We start from the raw sequence: 17223 nt of genomic DNA on the forward strand, positions 1-17223 counted from the left end.
TAGAAAAAATAAAAATAATCACTTGAATCACAAGAAAAGCAGTTTCGTTAAAGAGTTAACCGAAGGGAAGGGCCTAAAATCTATAATCTTAAAAGTTTTTAGACAAATTTTTTTTTTTTAAAGTTGAAAGATTAAAGACTAAAAGAGACATTTTAAAATTTTATGATCAAAATAGATAAAGGTATTGGAAGTAAAATAAGATTTAAGCAGAATTGACTCGTACAACTGTTCATATAAATAAATTAGTCGAAGCATTTTACGAAATTAAAAAGACGTAAAAGGAAAATTTTGTAGTAGAAAACAGAAAAGGGCAAAAGAAGTCGAAACTAAAAATAATCAATCCTCTTATGCTCTTCCAATCCCAAAAATCTCGTTCTCGCTTTCCTGAATCTCCCTCCCTCTCCCGATTAGGCTTCAGTTCGAATTCATCCTCTTTTCTGTGTTCCTTGCCACTGATTTGCAGTTGGAATTCTTCGAGATTCTTGTACTTTCTTATCGTTTTGCAATTAGAAAAATTAGTTTGTTTTGTTTTTGCGCTGTTTTAATTTTCTTTTTTCTTTTTCTTTTTTTCGCTCTGATCTCCTCGAAATTTTGTTCCCGGATTTCTTTAATCGATTTCTGATCGACTGAATCCGGTACGAGAAAGTTACTGCGTTTAGTGCTCGATTTTTCATTGTTATACACTTCAGGAATGATTGGGGACTTGATTTTGGCATAATTTTTGCGAGTCCGTTAGGGTTTTGCATCTTTGCGGTAGAAACAATTGGTTACACTAAATTACAAACCTTAATCGTTGCTTATAAGCTTTTGCTGCGCTCCGGGATGCTAATTTGACGATGAATCAAGGCGGCAATACTGAAACCTTTGTTCCAGCGCAACCTAGTTCGCTCGAGGTAATATATCCATTTCATTACATAGGGTATAAATGTTATACATCGCGTGTTATTTGTATTGAACTTTGTTGTTTACTTGGAAGTTAAACTGGATATGAAAGTTGAAACAAAACGTGCTTGGCCTATTCAGCAAGTTGGAAGTGTAACCGCTTTATGTTTTGATATTTTACAAAGTCTGTTGTTATGCCCATAGGAGTAATGGAAACGTGGCCCGTTCTTTTTGTTCTCTAGCTCTATATTGATTCTTATGTTATTTCTTTTCTACCTTGAGATCCGTTGAACTTGAACCTAAGTACTTATGCACGAAGAAGCATTTGCAATAGTTGGAAATGCAATTTGAGAAAAGGCGAATAAAGGTGGCCGAGTATATTGTTTATTTTTTCATTCTTTTGGCATGACTGTCTGAATTAGTATAACACCCCAACCAATTTGTGTGGATATGATTATATTCTGGTACAATCACAGAAGATTTGGGGATGATAGAAAAATGTTGGGACCTTAGAATGATTAAGATTCTATTTACTTGTGGCGTATACAAAAGTTTCAACATACCAAGCGGTGATTTTGGCTTATCCTCGCATATGACTATTATTTTATTTCATGTATGCGTGTTATGTTTATTTTATTGCTGGTTGTTAATCAAAGACACAAATCACTATTTTTGCAACCTCCATTGTTATTTAGATTACAAGCTCGTGGATTTCTGTGTATGAGGGCAATGCTGACAAAATATGTTTTTTTTTCAGATCCAACACATTGGCGATGGAAATCAATCAGCTGCAACATCAACATATCTTCCTCTGACACCTGCTCCAGAAGCCATAACATGGGCCAATCACAAGGTGGATGGCAGTTCCAATGAGAATGGGTTGCTCTCAAATTCCACTTACCAATATAATCAACAAGTGCTTCCACCTGCAAGAAATGTGCAAGATGGTCTAAACGTGTCTTCTGTTGCTTGTAGTTCATCAAGTTTTGTGACATCAAATGCGCCGCAAGATTACAATGCCTATGCTCAATATTCCAATTCTACCGATCCTTATGGTTATGCAAATGCCGGTTACCAAGGTTACTATAACAACTATCAGCAACAACCCAACCATTCTTATTCACAGCCTGTAGGAGCATATCAAAACACAGGTGCTCCTTATCAGCCCCTTTCCTCATATCAAAATACTGGGTTTTATGCTGGGTCTACAAGTTATTCAACCACTTACTACAATCCTGGTGATTATCAGACAGCTGGAGGTTACCCAACTAGCAGCTATAGCAATCAGACTACCTCATGGAATGGTGGCAATTATGGAAATTATGTTCCTAATCAATATGCTCAGTACACACCTGATTCGAGTGGAGCTTACAGTTCCACTTCTACAAATGCAAGTTCTCTACAGTATCAGCAGCAATGCAAGCAGTGGGCCGATTACTATAGTCAAACAGAAGTTAGCTGTGCCCCTGGGACTGAGAAACTGTCCACTCCGAGTATTGCTAATGCAGGGTATCCGGCTCATGGTTCAACCAATTATCCTGCACCAAACAGCCAACCTCCTCCACCGTCATATACTCCATCATGGAGACCAGAATCTGGTTCATCTGAACTGGTTTCTGCTCAGGTTTGAATTTCGTTTCTACCATGTACATGATTGGAATTACTTCTTGTGGAAGGGCATGTACATCGTTTAATGTTGCTTAGTGTATATGTGTTATAATTGATGCAAGGTTTATTTGTTCTATCTTGATCATATATTTCATGCCTCTGTGGAGCCGTGATAGGATGGCCAAGTGGGTGATTCTGTTACCACTAGTTCTGTTAGTTTAACCACAATGATCTATATTATCTTTCTGCTCCCTCTCTTTTTTTTTTTCAATTTTATTTTTATGCCTCTCTTTAGGTCTCTTTAGTTGTTTGGACCTTGAAGCATGCTGTCTCCTGTAGACCCTCGTATTTAATTTTTGACTTTGATGGTTTGATATAAAGTTGGCCAATGGTTCCTGTTATTTTTCTAATTGTTGTTTTTTTTCCTTCTGGAAACTCGAATTTCTGCTCTTAGTAGTTATATGATTTGCATTCACGTTGATTACTTTCTTGGTATCCTTCATTGCAATTTATTGCGGGCAATGCTTAAACTATGTGGTTATCTATATTTATCATATCTGCAAAGGTTATTTGGTCAGTTGAACCATTATTCTTTTGCCCTTTTTTCCAGCCTGGTGCTGTAAGTAGTGGTAATCATGATGGTTACTGGAAGCATGGGGCTCCAAATTCTCAAGTGCACCTTACTAATGCTACTCAACCTCACTTTGAAAAGCCTCTAGATTTAAAAAATTCTTATGATAGCTTTCAGGATCAACAGAAAAGTGCAGGTCCCCAGGGGCCCAATTTACAATATCCAGCTCATTTGGCTTCACAGAGTTATCAGTTACCCTCACAATCTGTTTCACCTGTAGAAGCTAGAAGGACCAAGCTGCAGATTCCAACAAACCCTAGGATTGCTTCCAATTTAAGCATACTAAAAACCAGTAAGGATAGCTCCACAGCTGATGCCCCTGTACAACCTGCTTACGTCAGTGTTTCGTTGCCGAAGCCGAATGAAAAAGAATTGTCCAATGATACTACAGAGTCTGCGCTGAAGGTTCTTTTCTCATTTTACTAATTTCTTTCTGAAAATAAATGCACTAAGCCATTGGTTATAACAATATACTGGTTGTGCTTAAACTACGTAATGTATCTTCAACATGTTAATCCAAAACTCAACAGCCCTCACGCCTTTTTTAAGTAGTCTTATAACCAAAGATAGGCACCAATGACTATTCTTTGTGTTTTTCATCTGTTTGGTGTTGCATGTGCTAAATAAAAGACAGCAAAGCTCTTCTGAACAATAGAAAATAGTGAAATTACAAGAGCGTAATGCTTCCTATCTGAGTTTTAGCTATGATTCCACTTATACTTTTGAATATGATAAAAGAAAAAGGTAAGAAATCTTCAAGACCTGAGAGCATTGTGAACTCGGAGTTCTAGATACATTCAAGGGTTATGTGATTTTTTTTTTTTATTTCTTAACACTGGAGTTCTAGATCCCTGCCACAAGACTTTGATTTTATTATATTGTAAGATGTATATTTAATATATATATTTTACTTGCAGCCTGGAATGTTCCCTAAATCATTGCGCGGTTATGTTGAGAGGGCTATGGCACGATGTAAAGATGAGAAGCTGATGACATCTTGTCAATCAGTTTTAAAGGAGGTACTGTACTTTGATTGAAGTTATTCCAAAAAGCATAATAACTGTCTGAACTTTTATATATTATCTTCAAGCTTCAATTTCGATCAAGTATGCCATTATCTTAATCTTTCAGTTGATTCATTTGTGTCAACTTTTTCCATCTAATGTACGTTAGCCAATTATCCTGTTTTTGAAAAAAAATTAACCCTTTATCCATAAATTTTAAAATAATTATACTGCTTTAAGGTTCATTTTTTGGTGGCTTCCCATAAACTATTTATTGTATGAGCTACACAGTTACCCATCTTTTCTTTGGGAGCATCTAAATATTGGTTCATTTGGCTGCCTTTGCCTTTTGTGCCTGTTATTATTCTTCATATTGATCTTTTAGTCTTCATTTGGTTGAGTAGCTCTTTCTTTTCATCTCAGATGATCACAAAAGCAACTGCTGATGGCACGCTTTATACGAAAGACTGGGATGTTGAGCCTCTGTTCCCATTGCCAAGTGCAGATGCAGTTAATACAGAGTACATACTCCCCATCTCTCTAAGCCTAAGTTGGTGCTTTTTGAATTGATGTATCCAGCCTTACCTGATGTGTTATCTAATGAAATTTTGTCCTCTCCTTTTTGGCCTCCCTACAAAACATTTGTTATATGAAATAGTAACTGTTTTTACTTTTTTATATGATATTATATCATCATTGCATAGAAGTTGTAGTAATTTCAATTCGCACGAAGAATCTGATAGAACTTGCATATATTGAATATACAGGATAACTGAAATTCGAGGTACTTAGACCCTCCTTTCTTGAGACCACTCTCAAGCCTACCTTGAGATCACTCTCAAGCCCTAATTCACTCACCAATTATTACCCTCGTCTTCATTCATCCACTCCCTCTATTTATAACCTACAAATATAACTAATTTCCTAACTAGAAACTATTATGCCCTAATACCAATCCTATCAGAATCTTGGGTTGACTGCTTATCATGGTTTCTTTTCCCTCTCGTCATCTAAGGAAGTGGCTCTTCTATACTTCTTACAACCCAAAGAAATAAAAATGTGCTGTACCATGGGTTCTCTCTCTCGCTGCTGGAAGCTTTTAAGCCAAAAGTATACCTTTTAAAACATATGGATATGATAGGGACACGAGAGTTTCCACATTCCTCAATCAATGGATGGAACATTGTTATTTAACCCGTATATTTTTGTTACCGTAGGTATTAGATATTTAGGGTTGCTTTTGAATGAAATTCTCAGGTACAAGTGGTCTAAAATTTAATTTCAGTGCTGATATCAGTTACAAATTTTCTCTTTGCATTTATGGTAAATATTTGAGTTTCCATTTGTCATTCGTATTCTGCAATATGGAAACATAATATTAGGTTCAACTTTTTGCAGCAATTTACAGGTTCCAACTCCTATTTCTTCATTGTCCAAGTCCAGGAGAAGCCCAAGCAGAAGATCCAAGAGTAGATGGGAGCCTTTACCAGTGGAAAAACCAGCTGAACCACCTCCTCCTCATAATAATGGTGCTGCTGCGAAATATGGTGGGTGGGCCAATGTTAGTGAAAGGGAAAAGAAGGTAAAGGTTCATTCCTTACTTGCCTATGGTGTTCTGTAATTCTTGTCGTTATTACACTGGATATGATATCTTTTCTCTTTGTTGCCATTTTCGATATATGGAATGTTTATAATTTATCAATGTTTTATTTATAATTTTGTTTCTTAAATAGTAGTTTGAGCTGATTGATTTTAGAAATCGCATGCAGACTTTATCTGGAAATTCTGATATGAAGGATGTGAGCAACTCAAGATTTCCTCTCTGGGATCAGAGAACTGTGGGCAAAATTTCCCAAGGACCAGCAAAGAAGCAGCGAGTTGCCAATGGGAGTCCACCAGATAATGACGGGCCATCAAGTGATAGTGATAAGGAGCAAAGTTTGACAGCATACTACTCTGGGGCCATGGCACTTGCAAATTCGCCTGAAGAGAAAAAGAAACGGGAAAACCGATCCAAGCGTTTTGATAAAGGGCATGGCCATCGCGGAGAAAATAATCACTTCAAACCTAAAAATGCTGGAATTGGAAGCTTGTATACTCGAAGGGCTAGTGCTTTGGTTATTGGAAAAAATCTGGAAAATGGTGGTGGCAGGGCTGTTGAAGATATTGACTGGGATGCTCTTACCATTAAGGGGACTTGCCAGGAAATTGAGAAACGTTATCTCCGTCTTACTTCTGCTCCTGACCCGAGCAGTGTAAGTATTATTTTTAATATATGTATATGTTTTTCAGGACAATGATGATTGAGATGGAATGAAAACAGTAGCTGGTAATTTTTTTTTCTACGAACTTATATGGTGTTCATTTTGGATCTTTACTTTACAGGTAAGACCCGAAGAAGTTCTGGAAAAAGCTCTCAATATGGTTAAAATGTCTCAAAAGAATTATCTATATAAATGTGATCAATTGAAATCCATTCGTCAGGATTTAACTGTACAGAGAATTCGGAATCAACTAACAGCGAAGGTATATTTGTCATCTCTCTTATCTGTTTGTAGATTGTATTGTTTCTAAAAAATACTATATGGTCATGTGGAACCATTTTGATATTTGGTGAAACGTCTTAGGTATACGAGACTCATGGTCGATTAGCCTTAGAAGTTGGTGACCTTCCCGAGTATAATCAGGTTTGTGGAAATGTAATTGCTGGAGTAAATTGAATACACTGTTCAATTTACTTTTTTATCTATTATTACTGTAATTATTATTTACTTTTTAAAAGGGATAACTTCAATCCACTGTTTAATTTCAAAGTCCAATATTTTAGTTCTGTTCTTCAATGATCTTGGAAATCTTTTACAGTTTTTGAATCCAAAAAGGGATTTGTCTAGAAAGATTCAACTTTCAAGTCTCCATTTTCTGTTCTTTCAGTGTCAATCACAGCTAAAGACTTTGTACGCTGAGGGAATAGAGGGATGCCACATGGAATTTGCTGCTTATAACTTACTCTGTGCGATCTTGCACTCTAACAACAGAAGAGATCTTTTATCATTGATGTCAAGGTCGGTGGGGAGTCATTTCTTGTTTTTGTATGTTTCTTTATTTTGTTGATTGGTGCATCTAGCATTATGAAAGATTAGTCCCTTGTCTAGTAAAATTTGAATATTTACTGTTTCTGGTTTCTCTGGATTTAAGTTCCCCTAATCAGATCACGAAAATACTATGTGAACATTAAAAAATTATTCCTTGTGGCTGTCCCTTCTAACCAAGGATGTGTGCCAAATTACGGTTTTTAATTCATTCCTCGTACTAGCTGCTACAAGGGTGAATTAAAGTCTCTAGATTGAGAGTGTACCCCCCCCCCCCCCACCCCACTACCCCACCACCACCACCACGGGCCAAATTTGGTTAGCATGTGACTGATATTTTTAGCGAAACATAGCTGCTGTAGTATTAAAAATTATTAACGTTTATTACTTGAATATGGATTCCTGGTTAAGTTTTTGTGGATTTAACTTATAGAATTTTATTTGTATTCCGCTTGGCTCCAAACCTTGAGACTAAAGTTGATTTTGATGTTGAATTTTCTTTTCCTGAGAAAAGGTTGTCAGATCAAGCAAAAAAGGATGTAGCTGTGAACCATGCTCTCGCTGTTCGTGCCGCTGTCACCTCTGAAAATTATGTCAAGTTCTTCAGACTGTACAAAGCAGCTCCCAACTTAAATGCATGTCTGATGGGTGGGTCTCTTATATATGAAAGTTGCTTAATTGAGAAATGTTATGCTGGTAAATGGCAATTGATTTAAAGGACAAGCTGTTAATTTCTCTTCCCCTCCTTGCAGATCTCTATGCAGAAAAGATGCGTTACAAAGCCATAAATTGCATGTCTCGATCATATCGCCCTTCTCTACCTGTTCCTTACGTTGCTCAGGTCTTGGGCTTTTCGACTTCATTTGGAGATGAAGTTAAGGATAAGGACATGGATGGATTAGAAGAATGCACGGAATGGTTGAAAGCGCACGGAGCTTGCCTCATAACAGATAGTAATGGAGAGATGCAGCTTGATGCAAAAGTAAGTTCATTCTCACCTCTATGATTTACGTTTGGAGTAATCGCGTGTTTATTTTTGTGTAATGAAAAACCAAGGGCCTAATTACAAGAAAAGCCCACTAGAAGAGAATACTGTATACATCTTGGTTTGTTTTAAGAAGAAAAACCTAGAAAGCATTTAAAAGTATCCCACTGAGAAGCATGGAGACTTGTTGAAGTCCAAAAACTCCTAAGGTAAGGTTATGCACTTATTTGAATTTTCTTGTTGGTCAAGAGCTGGGAGAAGATAAGGTCTTTAGTCATGATTACCATTGAACACTCATGTGGTTTAATATCCTAGAAGTTAGCTTGGCAACCAAATGTAGTAGGGTTAAATGGTTGTCTTGGAAGAATAGTCATGGTGCATGCAAGCTGATCTCGACACTCGTTGATATTAAAAGACAGATAAATCACATTCCTCTCAAGTCAGATGCCAGTGAGCATTTCCTTCTCTTCCATATCTATCTCCCCTTTGCTCTAAGTTTTAAGTGGAAGGGTCACTAAAAAGAATAATTTGGTTAAAAAAGTACAAGCACGTAGACAGTGATTCTTCTTAGCTATCCTGGACTATACGTATGTATTGTATGTATATCATCGTCAACATGTCTGCTTTTGGCTAAAAGTACATCGGGGTGTTACTTTAGCTCATGCAGGTAAAATTTGTTTTATGGGTGATGTGAATGGGATGCATAATTTGGAAAATGTACGTGTCATATATATCTCGAACTATCTGGAAGTGGTTTATAACATGAACATGAAAATGGCATATCTCATGTTTGAATGTGATGAATTGATTTCCCATTTGCAGGCTTCATCTACAACTCTGTATATGCCAGAGCCCGATGATGCAGTGGCTCATGGAGATGCGAATCTTGCTGTCAACGATTTCTTTACACGAACATCCTCATAAAGGAAAGAAGTAGCCGCATCTAGTTGTTCCTAGCTTGTAAGAAAAACTGGACACTTTTACTGTCCACAACAAGCTGATGTACAAACCACAAGGGATGCTTCATATCGACCGAACTTTTCACAGGAAGATTACATTACTCCGGGTCTCCCGACTGTAACAATGTAGAAGATGATGGACAGGTACAGTGTTAAGATTTGAGTGAAACTATGAATATATATGTGGGCTTAAATGGGGGAAGGAAGCTAAAAATACATTGTAGCAGAGAATAGCATTCTGTTGAGGAATCAATCAAAATTGTTCATTATTTATTGGTATTATTAGCAAAGATGGATAGAAATAAAAGTAAAATTGTATCTTAATATTTCTATTACGATCTTATGTGATTAGAATTTTTCTATTATTCTTTTTCTCCTCAAATTGAGCTCTTTTTGTTTTGAAATTTTGAAATTTAAGCTGTCATCAGAACCTCACGTGATTAGAATTTTTTGTTTTGACATTAAAAAAAAACTGTAATTGAAGTAAATATGAAATGTTATTAAGCATGGTGTTTGTAATTAAAAAATTGTTGTTACTATATGTAGTTTAAAGCTCGTTCGGATTGTACAAATTCTATCGCTTAAAAATGTTGTGTGAAGTACTATCAATTAGATCAAATTAATTTTCAAATTTGTGTTATCATATTAGTGAAAAGTAAGAACGGGCAAAAAGAGTGAATGACGTTTGTATGAAATTATTCCTTTTTACTAAATTTAATGGCAAAGTATGTGCTCAGAAATTAGATTATATTTATTTATTGAATGGTACGAACCTACCATAATTTTAAGAATTCCTCGTTGATAATTATAGGGAAAACTCACATTCTCAATCGTTATACCAAAATCACAATTAGATAACGGAGCCATTTAATGAAAGTCGAGATACAAATTAATGGGTGAAGTAGCCCTCTTAAGATACATTTTTCTAACACAAAAATTTGAAGTTGAGATTTAAACCCAAGACTCTGTCCTGAAAAACATACAAATAACAGCCAAACTTGTTGACAAAATTTATATGTGACAAATAACGTAACCAACTAACAAAGTTAAGTGAATTTTGAGAGCCAGGGGTGGTTTCCTATTCCACTGAAAGGGATCCAGTCCCCTATCCTAAGAAAATGAGTTCTTGCTTGAACCAATAAAAGCTCAAACCGTAGGTGGGTAGGGTTGAATGAGTTCTTGCTTTAAATAGATCAGGCTCGAATTGATCAATTGAGTTTCATTTCCTTTAAAATCAATTGGACTTTAAGAACATCATTAGTAAATGAAAGTTGAAACACAATGAAAACCAAGCTTCTTTATTAGCACGATTTTTCACAATAAATAAATACAATAAAAGTGTGAAAATTTAAATTTATTTATTGCTTAGAGAAACCTGCCATCAGAAAGAAAACCAATTCTATAAATGCGTATATATTGAACAAAAAGAATAATAAATAAATAAAAACTTAACCTTATTTTAGTTCTTCATGCTTCATAGTTTATCAAGTACATTTTACCAAGTTTTTTTTTTTTTTTAAGTTTAGAAAATTTAATATACATATACACGCATATTAAGAAATTTTGACAAATAGAAAAACCGTCAAAACTATTTATTGAAAACTTTATGTTACCGATAGTATATCAATAATAAACTGCTATAAGTTTCTATCACCGAAAAACTACTATTAACCTCTACTCATTAGAAGATTTCTATCAATTTCCATCACAAACAGATATGATAAGCTTTACCATCAGTGATATACACTTGTATGAATTGAATCCCTGACAGACTTCTATCTTCTATCAACTTGAATGGTAAAAAATGTAGAAAGTTTTGCTACACCTAAAAGTAATTCAACCCATTTTTCTATATTTAAAAAGCCTCCCCTATATATATATATCACTCAGTTTTTACTTTTGAATTTGGTTAATACTCAAATCATTATAAGAAATGGAAAGAAAATAACTTGATTTCAAACTACTGATTTTTATGTTTAAGTGTCTACATTTTAGAAATATTTCCGAAATCAAAGCTAACTTTTGAAAACCGTATGTTTCTAAAAATAGGTTTTAGTTTTTGAAAATTGGTTAAGAACTAAAATGTTAAAATAGAAAATATAAAAACAAGGAGTAAGAAGTTGGAAAAAGCAAAAAACCAAAGACAGTTACCAAAGGGGAACCCAAATAGTTACCGTCAGTATATGAGTCCAGAAAATTTCAATGTATAAAAGCAAAAAGAAGGATAGAGAAGCACTTGAAATGAAATGTTTTATTGATCCGACACAAACTTCAAAAGCATTATAGAACGAACCAAACCTCGAAAAAGATATACTTCAAAACACTTTCAGCTAGAATGTGTTTATAATCATTTGAAAATCCAGGAACCGATGTAAAATTTTACTAAAATGAAAAGCATTTGACCCTTAATCACAAACTCAACCGATGAAATTCAATTGGGTCAGAGCTTTTTCGTCATGGGTTCAAATCTCCTATGAACCTACAATTGAAAAGAAACAAGAAGATAAAACAAGGAAGAACCAGAGAGTTTCACAATTACCCTACGGAAATTAGTAGTTTAATTATAATAAAAAGAAGGGTACCTTTTTGTTTGAGTAGAAAGTTATTTAATGCCACCTTCCTTCATTTAACTAACCCAACGGAGTGGATTTGTCAAATATTCCTCCTCAGTTATGAAGGTGGAGAAAAGAAAAGAGACACAACTCTAGATTCTATAAAAAAGAACTACAAGGAAATGAAGACTATAAGACGAATATTGGACACAATACCCGTTTCTTGAAGATGGTCTTGGGCGATACCAACTGATCACCAACTACTACAAACATATTTCCCATATAGATGTCGATTGCAACTCATGAAATCCGCAAAATTCCCAGGAACTTGTCGGAAAGGTCAGTCGGAACATAATGAAATCTTCCCACCTAACCAATTAATAGAAACGGGTAAGACTGGCAATACCGTGATGATATATTTGCTTTTAACATTTTTGCATTTCTTGCTTCTTGACCATACAAGACACTGAAGCAAATCATCAGCAAGTCGCATCAACTAACACTGAAGAAGTTGAATTATATTTGATCATCGGAAAAGTTAACGGCAAAATCCCAGTAATGACCAACACCAGCATCAGCGAAAATCTTCCTAGCAGCTGCCTCAGTCATGCACTCCTGGATAGAAAATCTATTGAAGCTAGATTTGGCAACACTTCCTTGCCATACCAATGAACATTTGTTAACGGGCTTATCGTCAGTTTCCTCCTCTTCCTCCTCTTTCACAGAAGCAGCCCAGTTTATACGCCTGAGCATAAGTTTTGCGTACCTCTTGATGGACTTGCTTCCCCCTTCAACAACCAGAACACTGATGCCATCGCATATCACAGCACACCCTGTCAATCGGTTCTCTCTAGCATTAACGTCAACTTTAAACCGGGCCTGTGGGTGTGATAGATCGTTGATCTTGTAAACAGACACAAATGTCTCAAGTGAATTTGAATCATCAAATAGTTTACGTTCTTTCTTCTCACGGCGCTCTGCAGGGGTAAGTTTTCTTGCAATATTTCGATCTATGTGAGCTTGCTCCCTCTCAGCAGCTGCAGCACGAATCTCTTTCTCAAGTTTAGTGGGATCTTGGGTTGCTTCGGAGCCAAGAACTTTCATTAAATTGCTCATTTTAACTTTCGGTTTAGGTGGTTCTATCAGGCCTTGTCTAATCATTTCCTGTCTATCTTTCTCCTTTGCTAGACGACGCTGTGTACGGAGTTTTTTCTGCTCCTTCTTTGTTAGCTTTAGGGGTTGAGGAGGGGGAGGAGCTGGCTCGGCAGGAGGTTCGATAGGACGAGGATGCTCCACATATATGGTAATCTTGTCCTTCCTTAATTTGTCATCGGCCACAAAACCATCTCCCAAACCCTCATATGTGCTGGAATGCAAAAGTGGGACATCCCTAGATATTTTTTAAAAAAATTGTATATCAGAATTGAATATCCAAAGCCATCCCCTTAAAAGCTAAAAATTAACAAAATGCTAGAAAATTAAAATGACTTTGCAAGAGAACGGGAAAAGGATACAGTTCGCTTAACTCTTAGCTTACAAATTTTTACATAAAAAAATAAAATAAGACAGTTCAAGAAAGACCATAATAGAAAATATCCGCTTACCACCACTCAATTTCAGGAATCGGGTCTTTTGTTTTTTCCTTCACCACTCTCTCTGATACCTCAATCAAATTTGGATTTATATCAGGTGCAGCCTTTGCCTTGGCCAACTGTGCCTGCTTTTCTTTTCGTTCTTTGGCTTGTGCCTCTCCAAATTTACTCTAACGGAAATAAAAGATTTTTTTTAAAATCAGTAATCAGGCATTCTTTTACCAAAGACAACTATGAAAGAAACTATAATTACCCTCAATTTTAAGGTTTCGGCCTCCTTCGACCATTTCCCTTCCTCAACAAACTGGAAACTCATTCTCTTTGGCCTCAGCAGTTTAGTTTTATTTATACCCATTCTCTCATCAAAATGAGGGTTTGAATCTGGATCCACATCAAGTTCAGGTTTAAGGATCTGAAATGCATCCTTTTTTTGCTTGTTGATGTTAACCTGCGAAGTTAGAAATGTATACAAGGTCAATCCATTCAAAATTCAATGTTAATAAAAGAAAAGAAAATCTCCAAAAGAGATGCAAGTTCATTCCAAACCTTAAGAGTGCTAAGGTTGCTGGGTTTGGTTATATTGACAACATTTCCTTGTTCGTCAATTTCCCTACCAAGTGCGTCAAGACGAAGAACAGGGACCTTGGTTGGCTTCTGTGGAACAGCAACATCAGTTGCTATGTTCCCTGGAAACAAATTTATAAGAGGAGCAAACTCTGGATCCTGGCGAAATCCCATCCTGGCAGCAAGCTCCTGAGCTCGCTTGACAGCTTCAATATGGGGTATAGAGGTAAGGCCAGCAGGAACATTCATACCACCATCAAGAGCATTGGCAGCAGAAGGGAATGTCGACGAACTAGACACCACCCCAGTTGAAAGAGTTGTAGCATCATTGGTAGTTGACAGTTGACCCAATACACCAGTGGGAGGTTTAGCTTTCTCCTCCAATTTCACAACTGAGCTATTAGCAGAACTTGAACCCCCAACCTTCTTCATCTATAAGATCAAATAGTAACAGTTGATACACAGAAGAAAAACCGAATACACACATGCACATATGCATCCATGTATATGTAAAACCAACATCAAAGTGCGGGGAAAATAGCTAACATGGATCGAAGTATCTCTGTTGCCTAACTTACCAGGGGAATTTTCTTCAACTTCTCCGCTAATTCTTTCTGCATCTGTAAAGCTTTCTTAGCTTTTGCTAAAGCATCAAGAGAGAGATTTCCACTTTTCCCAGCAGTTGAGGATGTCCCATCTGTACTAGATTTTCCATGAACCTCATGAGATCTGGTAATACTAACTCCCTTATTTTCATTTGTGGTAGAAATTGAAGATACCTTGATAGGAAGGAAAGGACTAGGATGTAACAAATTCTGGGGCACACTTGCTGATGGTATATCGGTAGGTTCCACCATAGATCCCTGCATGATTATGACTTTAGTTCATTAAGTTCATTACTAGCAGTCTAGCACTAGCCAAAGGCATCATAATCATGGAAGAGTTTCCTCGATATTATAGAATTAACCCATGTATACAGATTAAAAATACAGATGCAAAGAAGGTACGAATCACTATAAGGAACCTTGAACCAGACGGGCCGTTATAAACCAAACAGTTTACAAAATTACAAAATATGTCAGCTCTTACACCCAACAAATGTCAAATAACACTCAAACTCACTCCCACTTCAAAACTAATGGCTAGAAAATTGCCAAGATGATTAATATAACAAAGAATGAATAAATGTCCTGACTTGGACATAAATTGTTCAAAACAGAATACAATCACCATAAAGCTTAAACTTACAAAATCCATTTTGGTGACTTAATTAGCATAACATAATCAAAAAAAAAAATCTTGAGCTTATACCCATCTATGAACAGCACCATATTACAACAAGACTTGAGAATATAATTTGTCCACAGCTAAAAAAAATTCAAGATCCCATGAATAGTACACATCCTAGCACTGACAATTCTTAGGCTTCATAACGTTTATAGAGATATGAGTCTACTCACATGAAAATTACTTCTCAAAAAGAAAATTTCAAGCCTAGAGGTCACACAATGACGTTCACATAAATTTATGTATATATACATATTATAAAAGATACCGCTTTATTGAAGGAACAAAAAACAAATGAGGACACCCTAAAGGACCTACACAATCACATTATATATATATATATATATATATATGTATGTATATACACACATATGTACATACAAATATCCTGTCAATTCAAGAAGATAAGGATTAATTATATCCTGCCAGAAAGGGAGGAAAGAAAGAAATGCCAAGCGAGGACATCAATTATAAGGGATGTTAGAGCGGGCCCAGCCCAAGTAGTGACATAAGCCTAAGGGGGAGAAACAACAGAAAGTAGCAAAGAAGTGTGAAGTCATTCGTCAGCAAGGAAATTCCTAAGAGATACAGTAATTCTGGAAGTCTCCTCAAATGTACTTGGTTCCATTTTTCATAAACAAGAAACGCTTTCCCCACCATTGATGATTGAAAACAAAGTGATACTAGGATAAATTGCCAAATGAAATGTATAATAGTAAAACACAATGCCAATTATATATGGCAGAACTTGATTGCTAGAGCCCATTTGATAAACATTCGGTTTTTTGAGATTGTATTTTTCTCACAAATTCTTAATCAAGATTTTCATCATCCCGAGAAAACATTTGAATTCTCAGTCAAATTCTAAAAAACAGCAATTTTTTAGTTTTCAAAACTTGGTTTATATATTAAAATTTAGACAACGTAGAAAGAAACTAACAGGGGGGAAAGAGTGTTTTATAACGAAATGGTCGACAAACAGGTTCTAGTGAACGCTAGTGAACAATTATCGGTTCTACAAACTGATGACAATGCTGTACGAAAAAATTATATTGGTGTAATTCATTACAATAAAACACAGCATATGCAAAATGAAACTTACATTCCCCAGTGACCTTTTTTCATCAGTGGTGCCTCCAAACTGAACTTTCCCATCCCCCACGTCTCCTTTGGACTTGTATTCAATCACTTTCGCATGCTTCTCATCAACATTTCCACCATTATCTTCTTCCTTCACTCGATCCTCAAACCGCTTCCGGTCCCTCCTTGCCCTACCACTCAAGTTTGCTCCATCGTCTTTTTCACCGTCAGCAAATCTCCTCCGCTCCTTTTTCTCGTCCATCTCAGCTCCATTCACTTCATTCCCAACTTCCGAAGCCCTAGCCCTCTTCTCCCCGCCATCAAACCTATCCTCACTTCCTCCCCTCTCCTTCCTCTTGTTTGAACGTACGGAATTCTGAATTGGCTCGAACGACCCTTCCCGTTCACGCTCATTGTCTGATTCCTCGCGCCTCACCTCACGAAGCTTGCCACGCTCTTCGCTGCCTTCTCTCAATCCTCTAGGTTCATTCGACTTCTCTCGCTTAGACGAATCCCTATCCCTACTTCTTTCTCTCTCCTCCCTAAGTTCATAAGACCTTTCCCGCTTAAAATCGCGGTCTTGGGAGCCTTCACGCTCATCAGGAGACCTATCACGCCGATGTTTGTGTTCACGAGGCTCATGCGAACGCTCGCGCTTCGAATCACGGTCCGATCGATGGTGTCGCCGGCGATGGTGGCGATCGGACTCACGATGCTTTTCATCCTTGGATAAATGCTTATCCTCGGTATCCCGACTTCGATGCTTGTGGTCTCGATCGCGTTCTTCTCGAGAACGCTTGCTTGATTTCTCCTTCTCGGAAACCCTATCCATTTCCAGGGCTCCAAAGGCTCTGAACTTGAATTTATTCCTCTTTTTCTTCTTCTTCTTCTTCGCCTTCCTCTCTCTCTAGGGTTTCGCTCTATCTACTCTCCTGATGAGTGAGAGAGTTCGTCCGGGCCGATGGGCAGCGCAATTGCGGCTCACGTTTA

The 17223-nt window shown here is 36.7% G+C and overlaps 2 protein-coding genes across 7 annotated transcripts; one reads left to right on the forward strand and one right to left on the reverse strand.

Moving 5' to 3' along the window:
• The first annotated feature begins 248 nt into the window (after positions 1–248).
• On the forward strand, positions 249–9523 carry LOC103500169 (SAC3 family protein A). 3 transcript variants are annotated; one of them, XM_008463383.3, is made up of 14 exons: positions 264–893; positions 1640–1761; positions 1858–2506; positions 3101–3526; positions 4039–4140; positions 4549–4646; positions 5524–5707; positions 5895–6380; positions 6511–6651; positions 6753–6812; positions 7057–7187; positions 7729–7862; positions 7967–8196; positions 9022–9523. In XM_008463383.3, the coding sequence occupies exons 1-14, from the start codon at positions 837–839 to the stop codon at positions 9121–9123; spliced, it is 2922 nt and encodes a 973-aa protein (XP_008461605.2). In that variant the 5' UTR covers positions 264–836; the 3' UTR covers positions 9124–9523. The 3 variants fall into 3 exon arrangements, 2 of the variants coding, with proteins under 2 accessions (XP_008461604.2, XP_008461605.2); XM_008463382.3 differs by having other exon boundaries at positions 249–893; positions 1640–2506; XR_007824454.1 differs by lacking the exons at positions 7057–7187; positions 9022–9523 and having other exon boundaries at positions 263–893; positions 1640–2506; positions 7967–8116.
• Positions 9524–11383: 1860 nt separating this feature from the next.
• Positions 11384–17213, reverse strand: LOC103500170 (protein RDM16). 4 transcript variants are annotated; one of them, XR_539988.3, is made up of 7 exons: positions 16256–17213; positions 14445–14729; positions 13849–14298; positions 13556–13750; positions 13315–13472; positions 11741–13100; positions 11384–11637 (listed from the first exon to the last, which is right to left on the reverse strand). XR_539988.3 is itself a non-coding variant. In XM_051091351.1 (7 exons), exons 1-7 carry the CDS (start codon positions 16306–16308, stop codon positions 12227–12229), a joined length of 1938 nt encoding a protein of 645 aa, XP_050947308.1. In that variant the 5' UTR covers positions 16309–17198; the 3' UTR covers positions 11686–12226. The 4 variants fall into 4 exon arrangements, 3 of the variants coding, with proteins under 3 accessions (XP_050947308.1, XP_008461606.2, XP_050947309.1); XM_051091351.1 differs by lacking the exon at positions 11384–11637 and having other exon boundaries at positions 11686–13100; positions 14445–14568; positions 14646–14729; positions 16256–17198; XM_008463384.3 differs by lacking the exon at positions 11384–11637 and having other exon boundaries at positions 11686–13100.
• Between the last annotated feature and the right edge of the window lie 10 nt (positions 17214–17223).

Source organism: Cucumis melo, chromosome 10 (assembly GCF_025177605.1).
Source record: "Cucumis melo cultivar AY chromosome 10, USDA_Cmelo_AY_1.0, whole genome shotgun sequence".
Lineage (NCBI taxonomy): Eukaryota > Viridiplantae > Streptophyta > Magnoliopsida > Cucurbitales > Cucurbitaceae > Cucumis > Cucumis melo.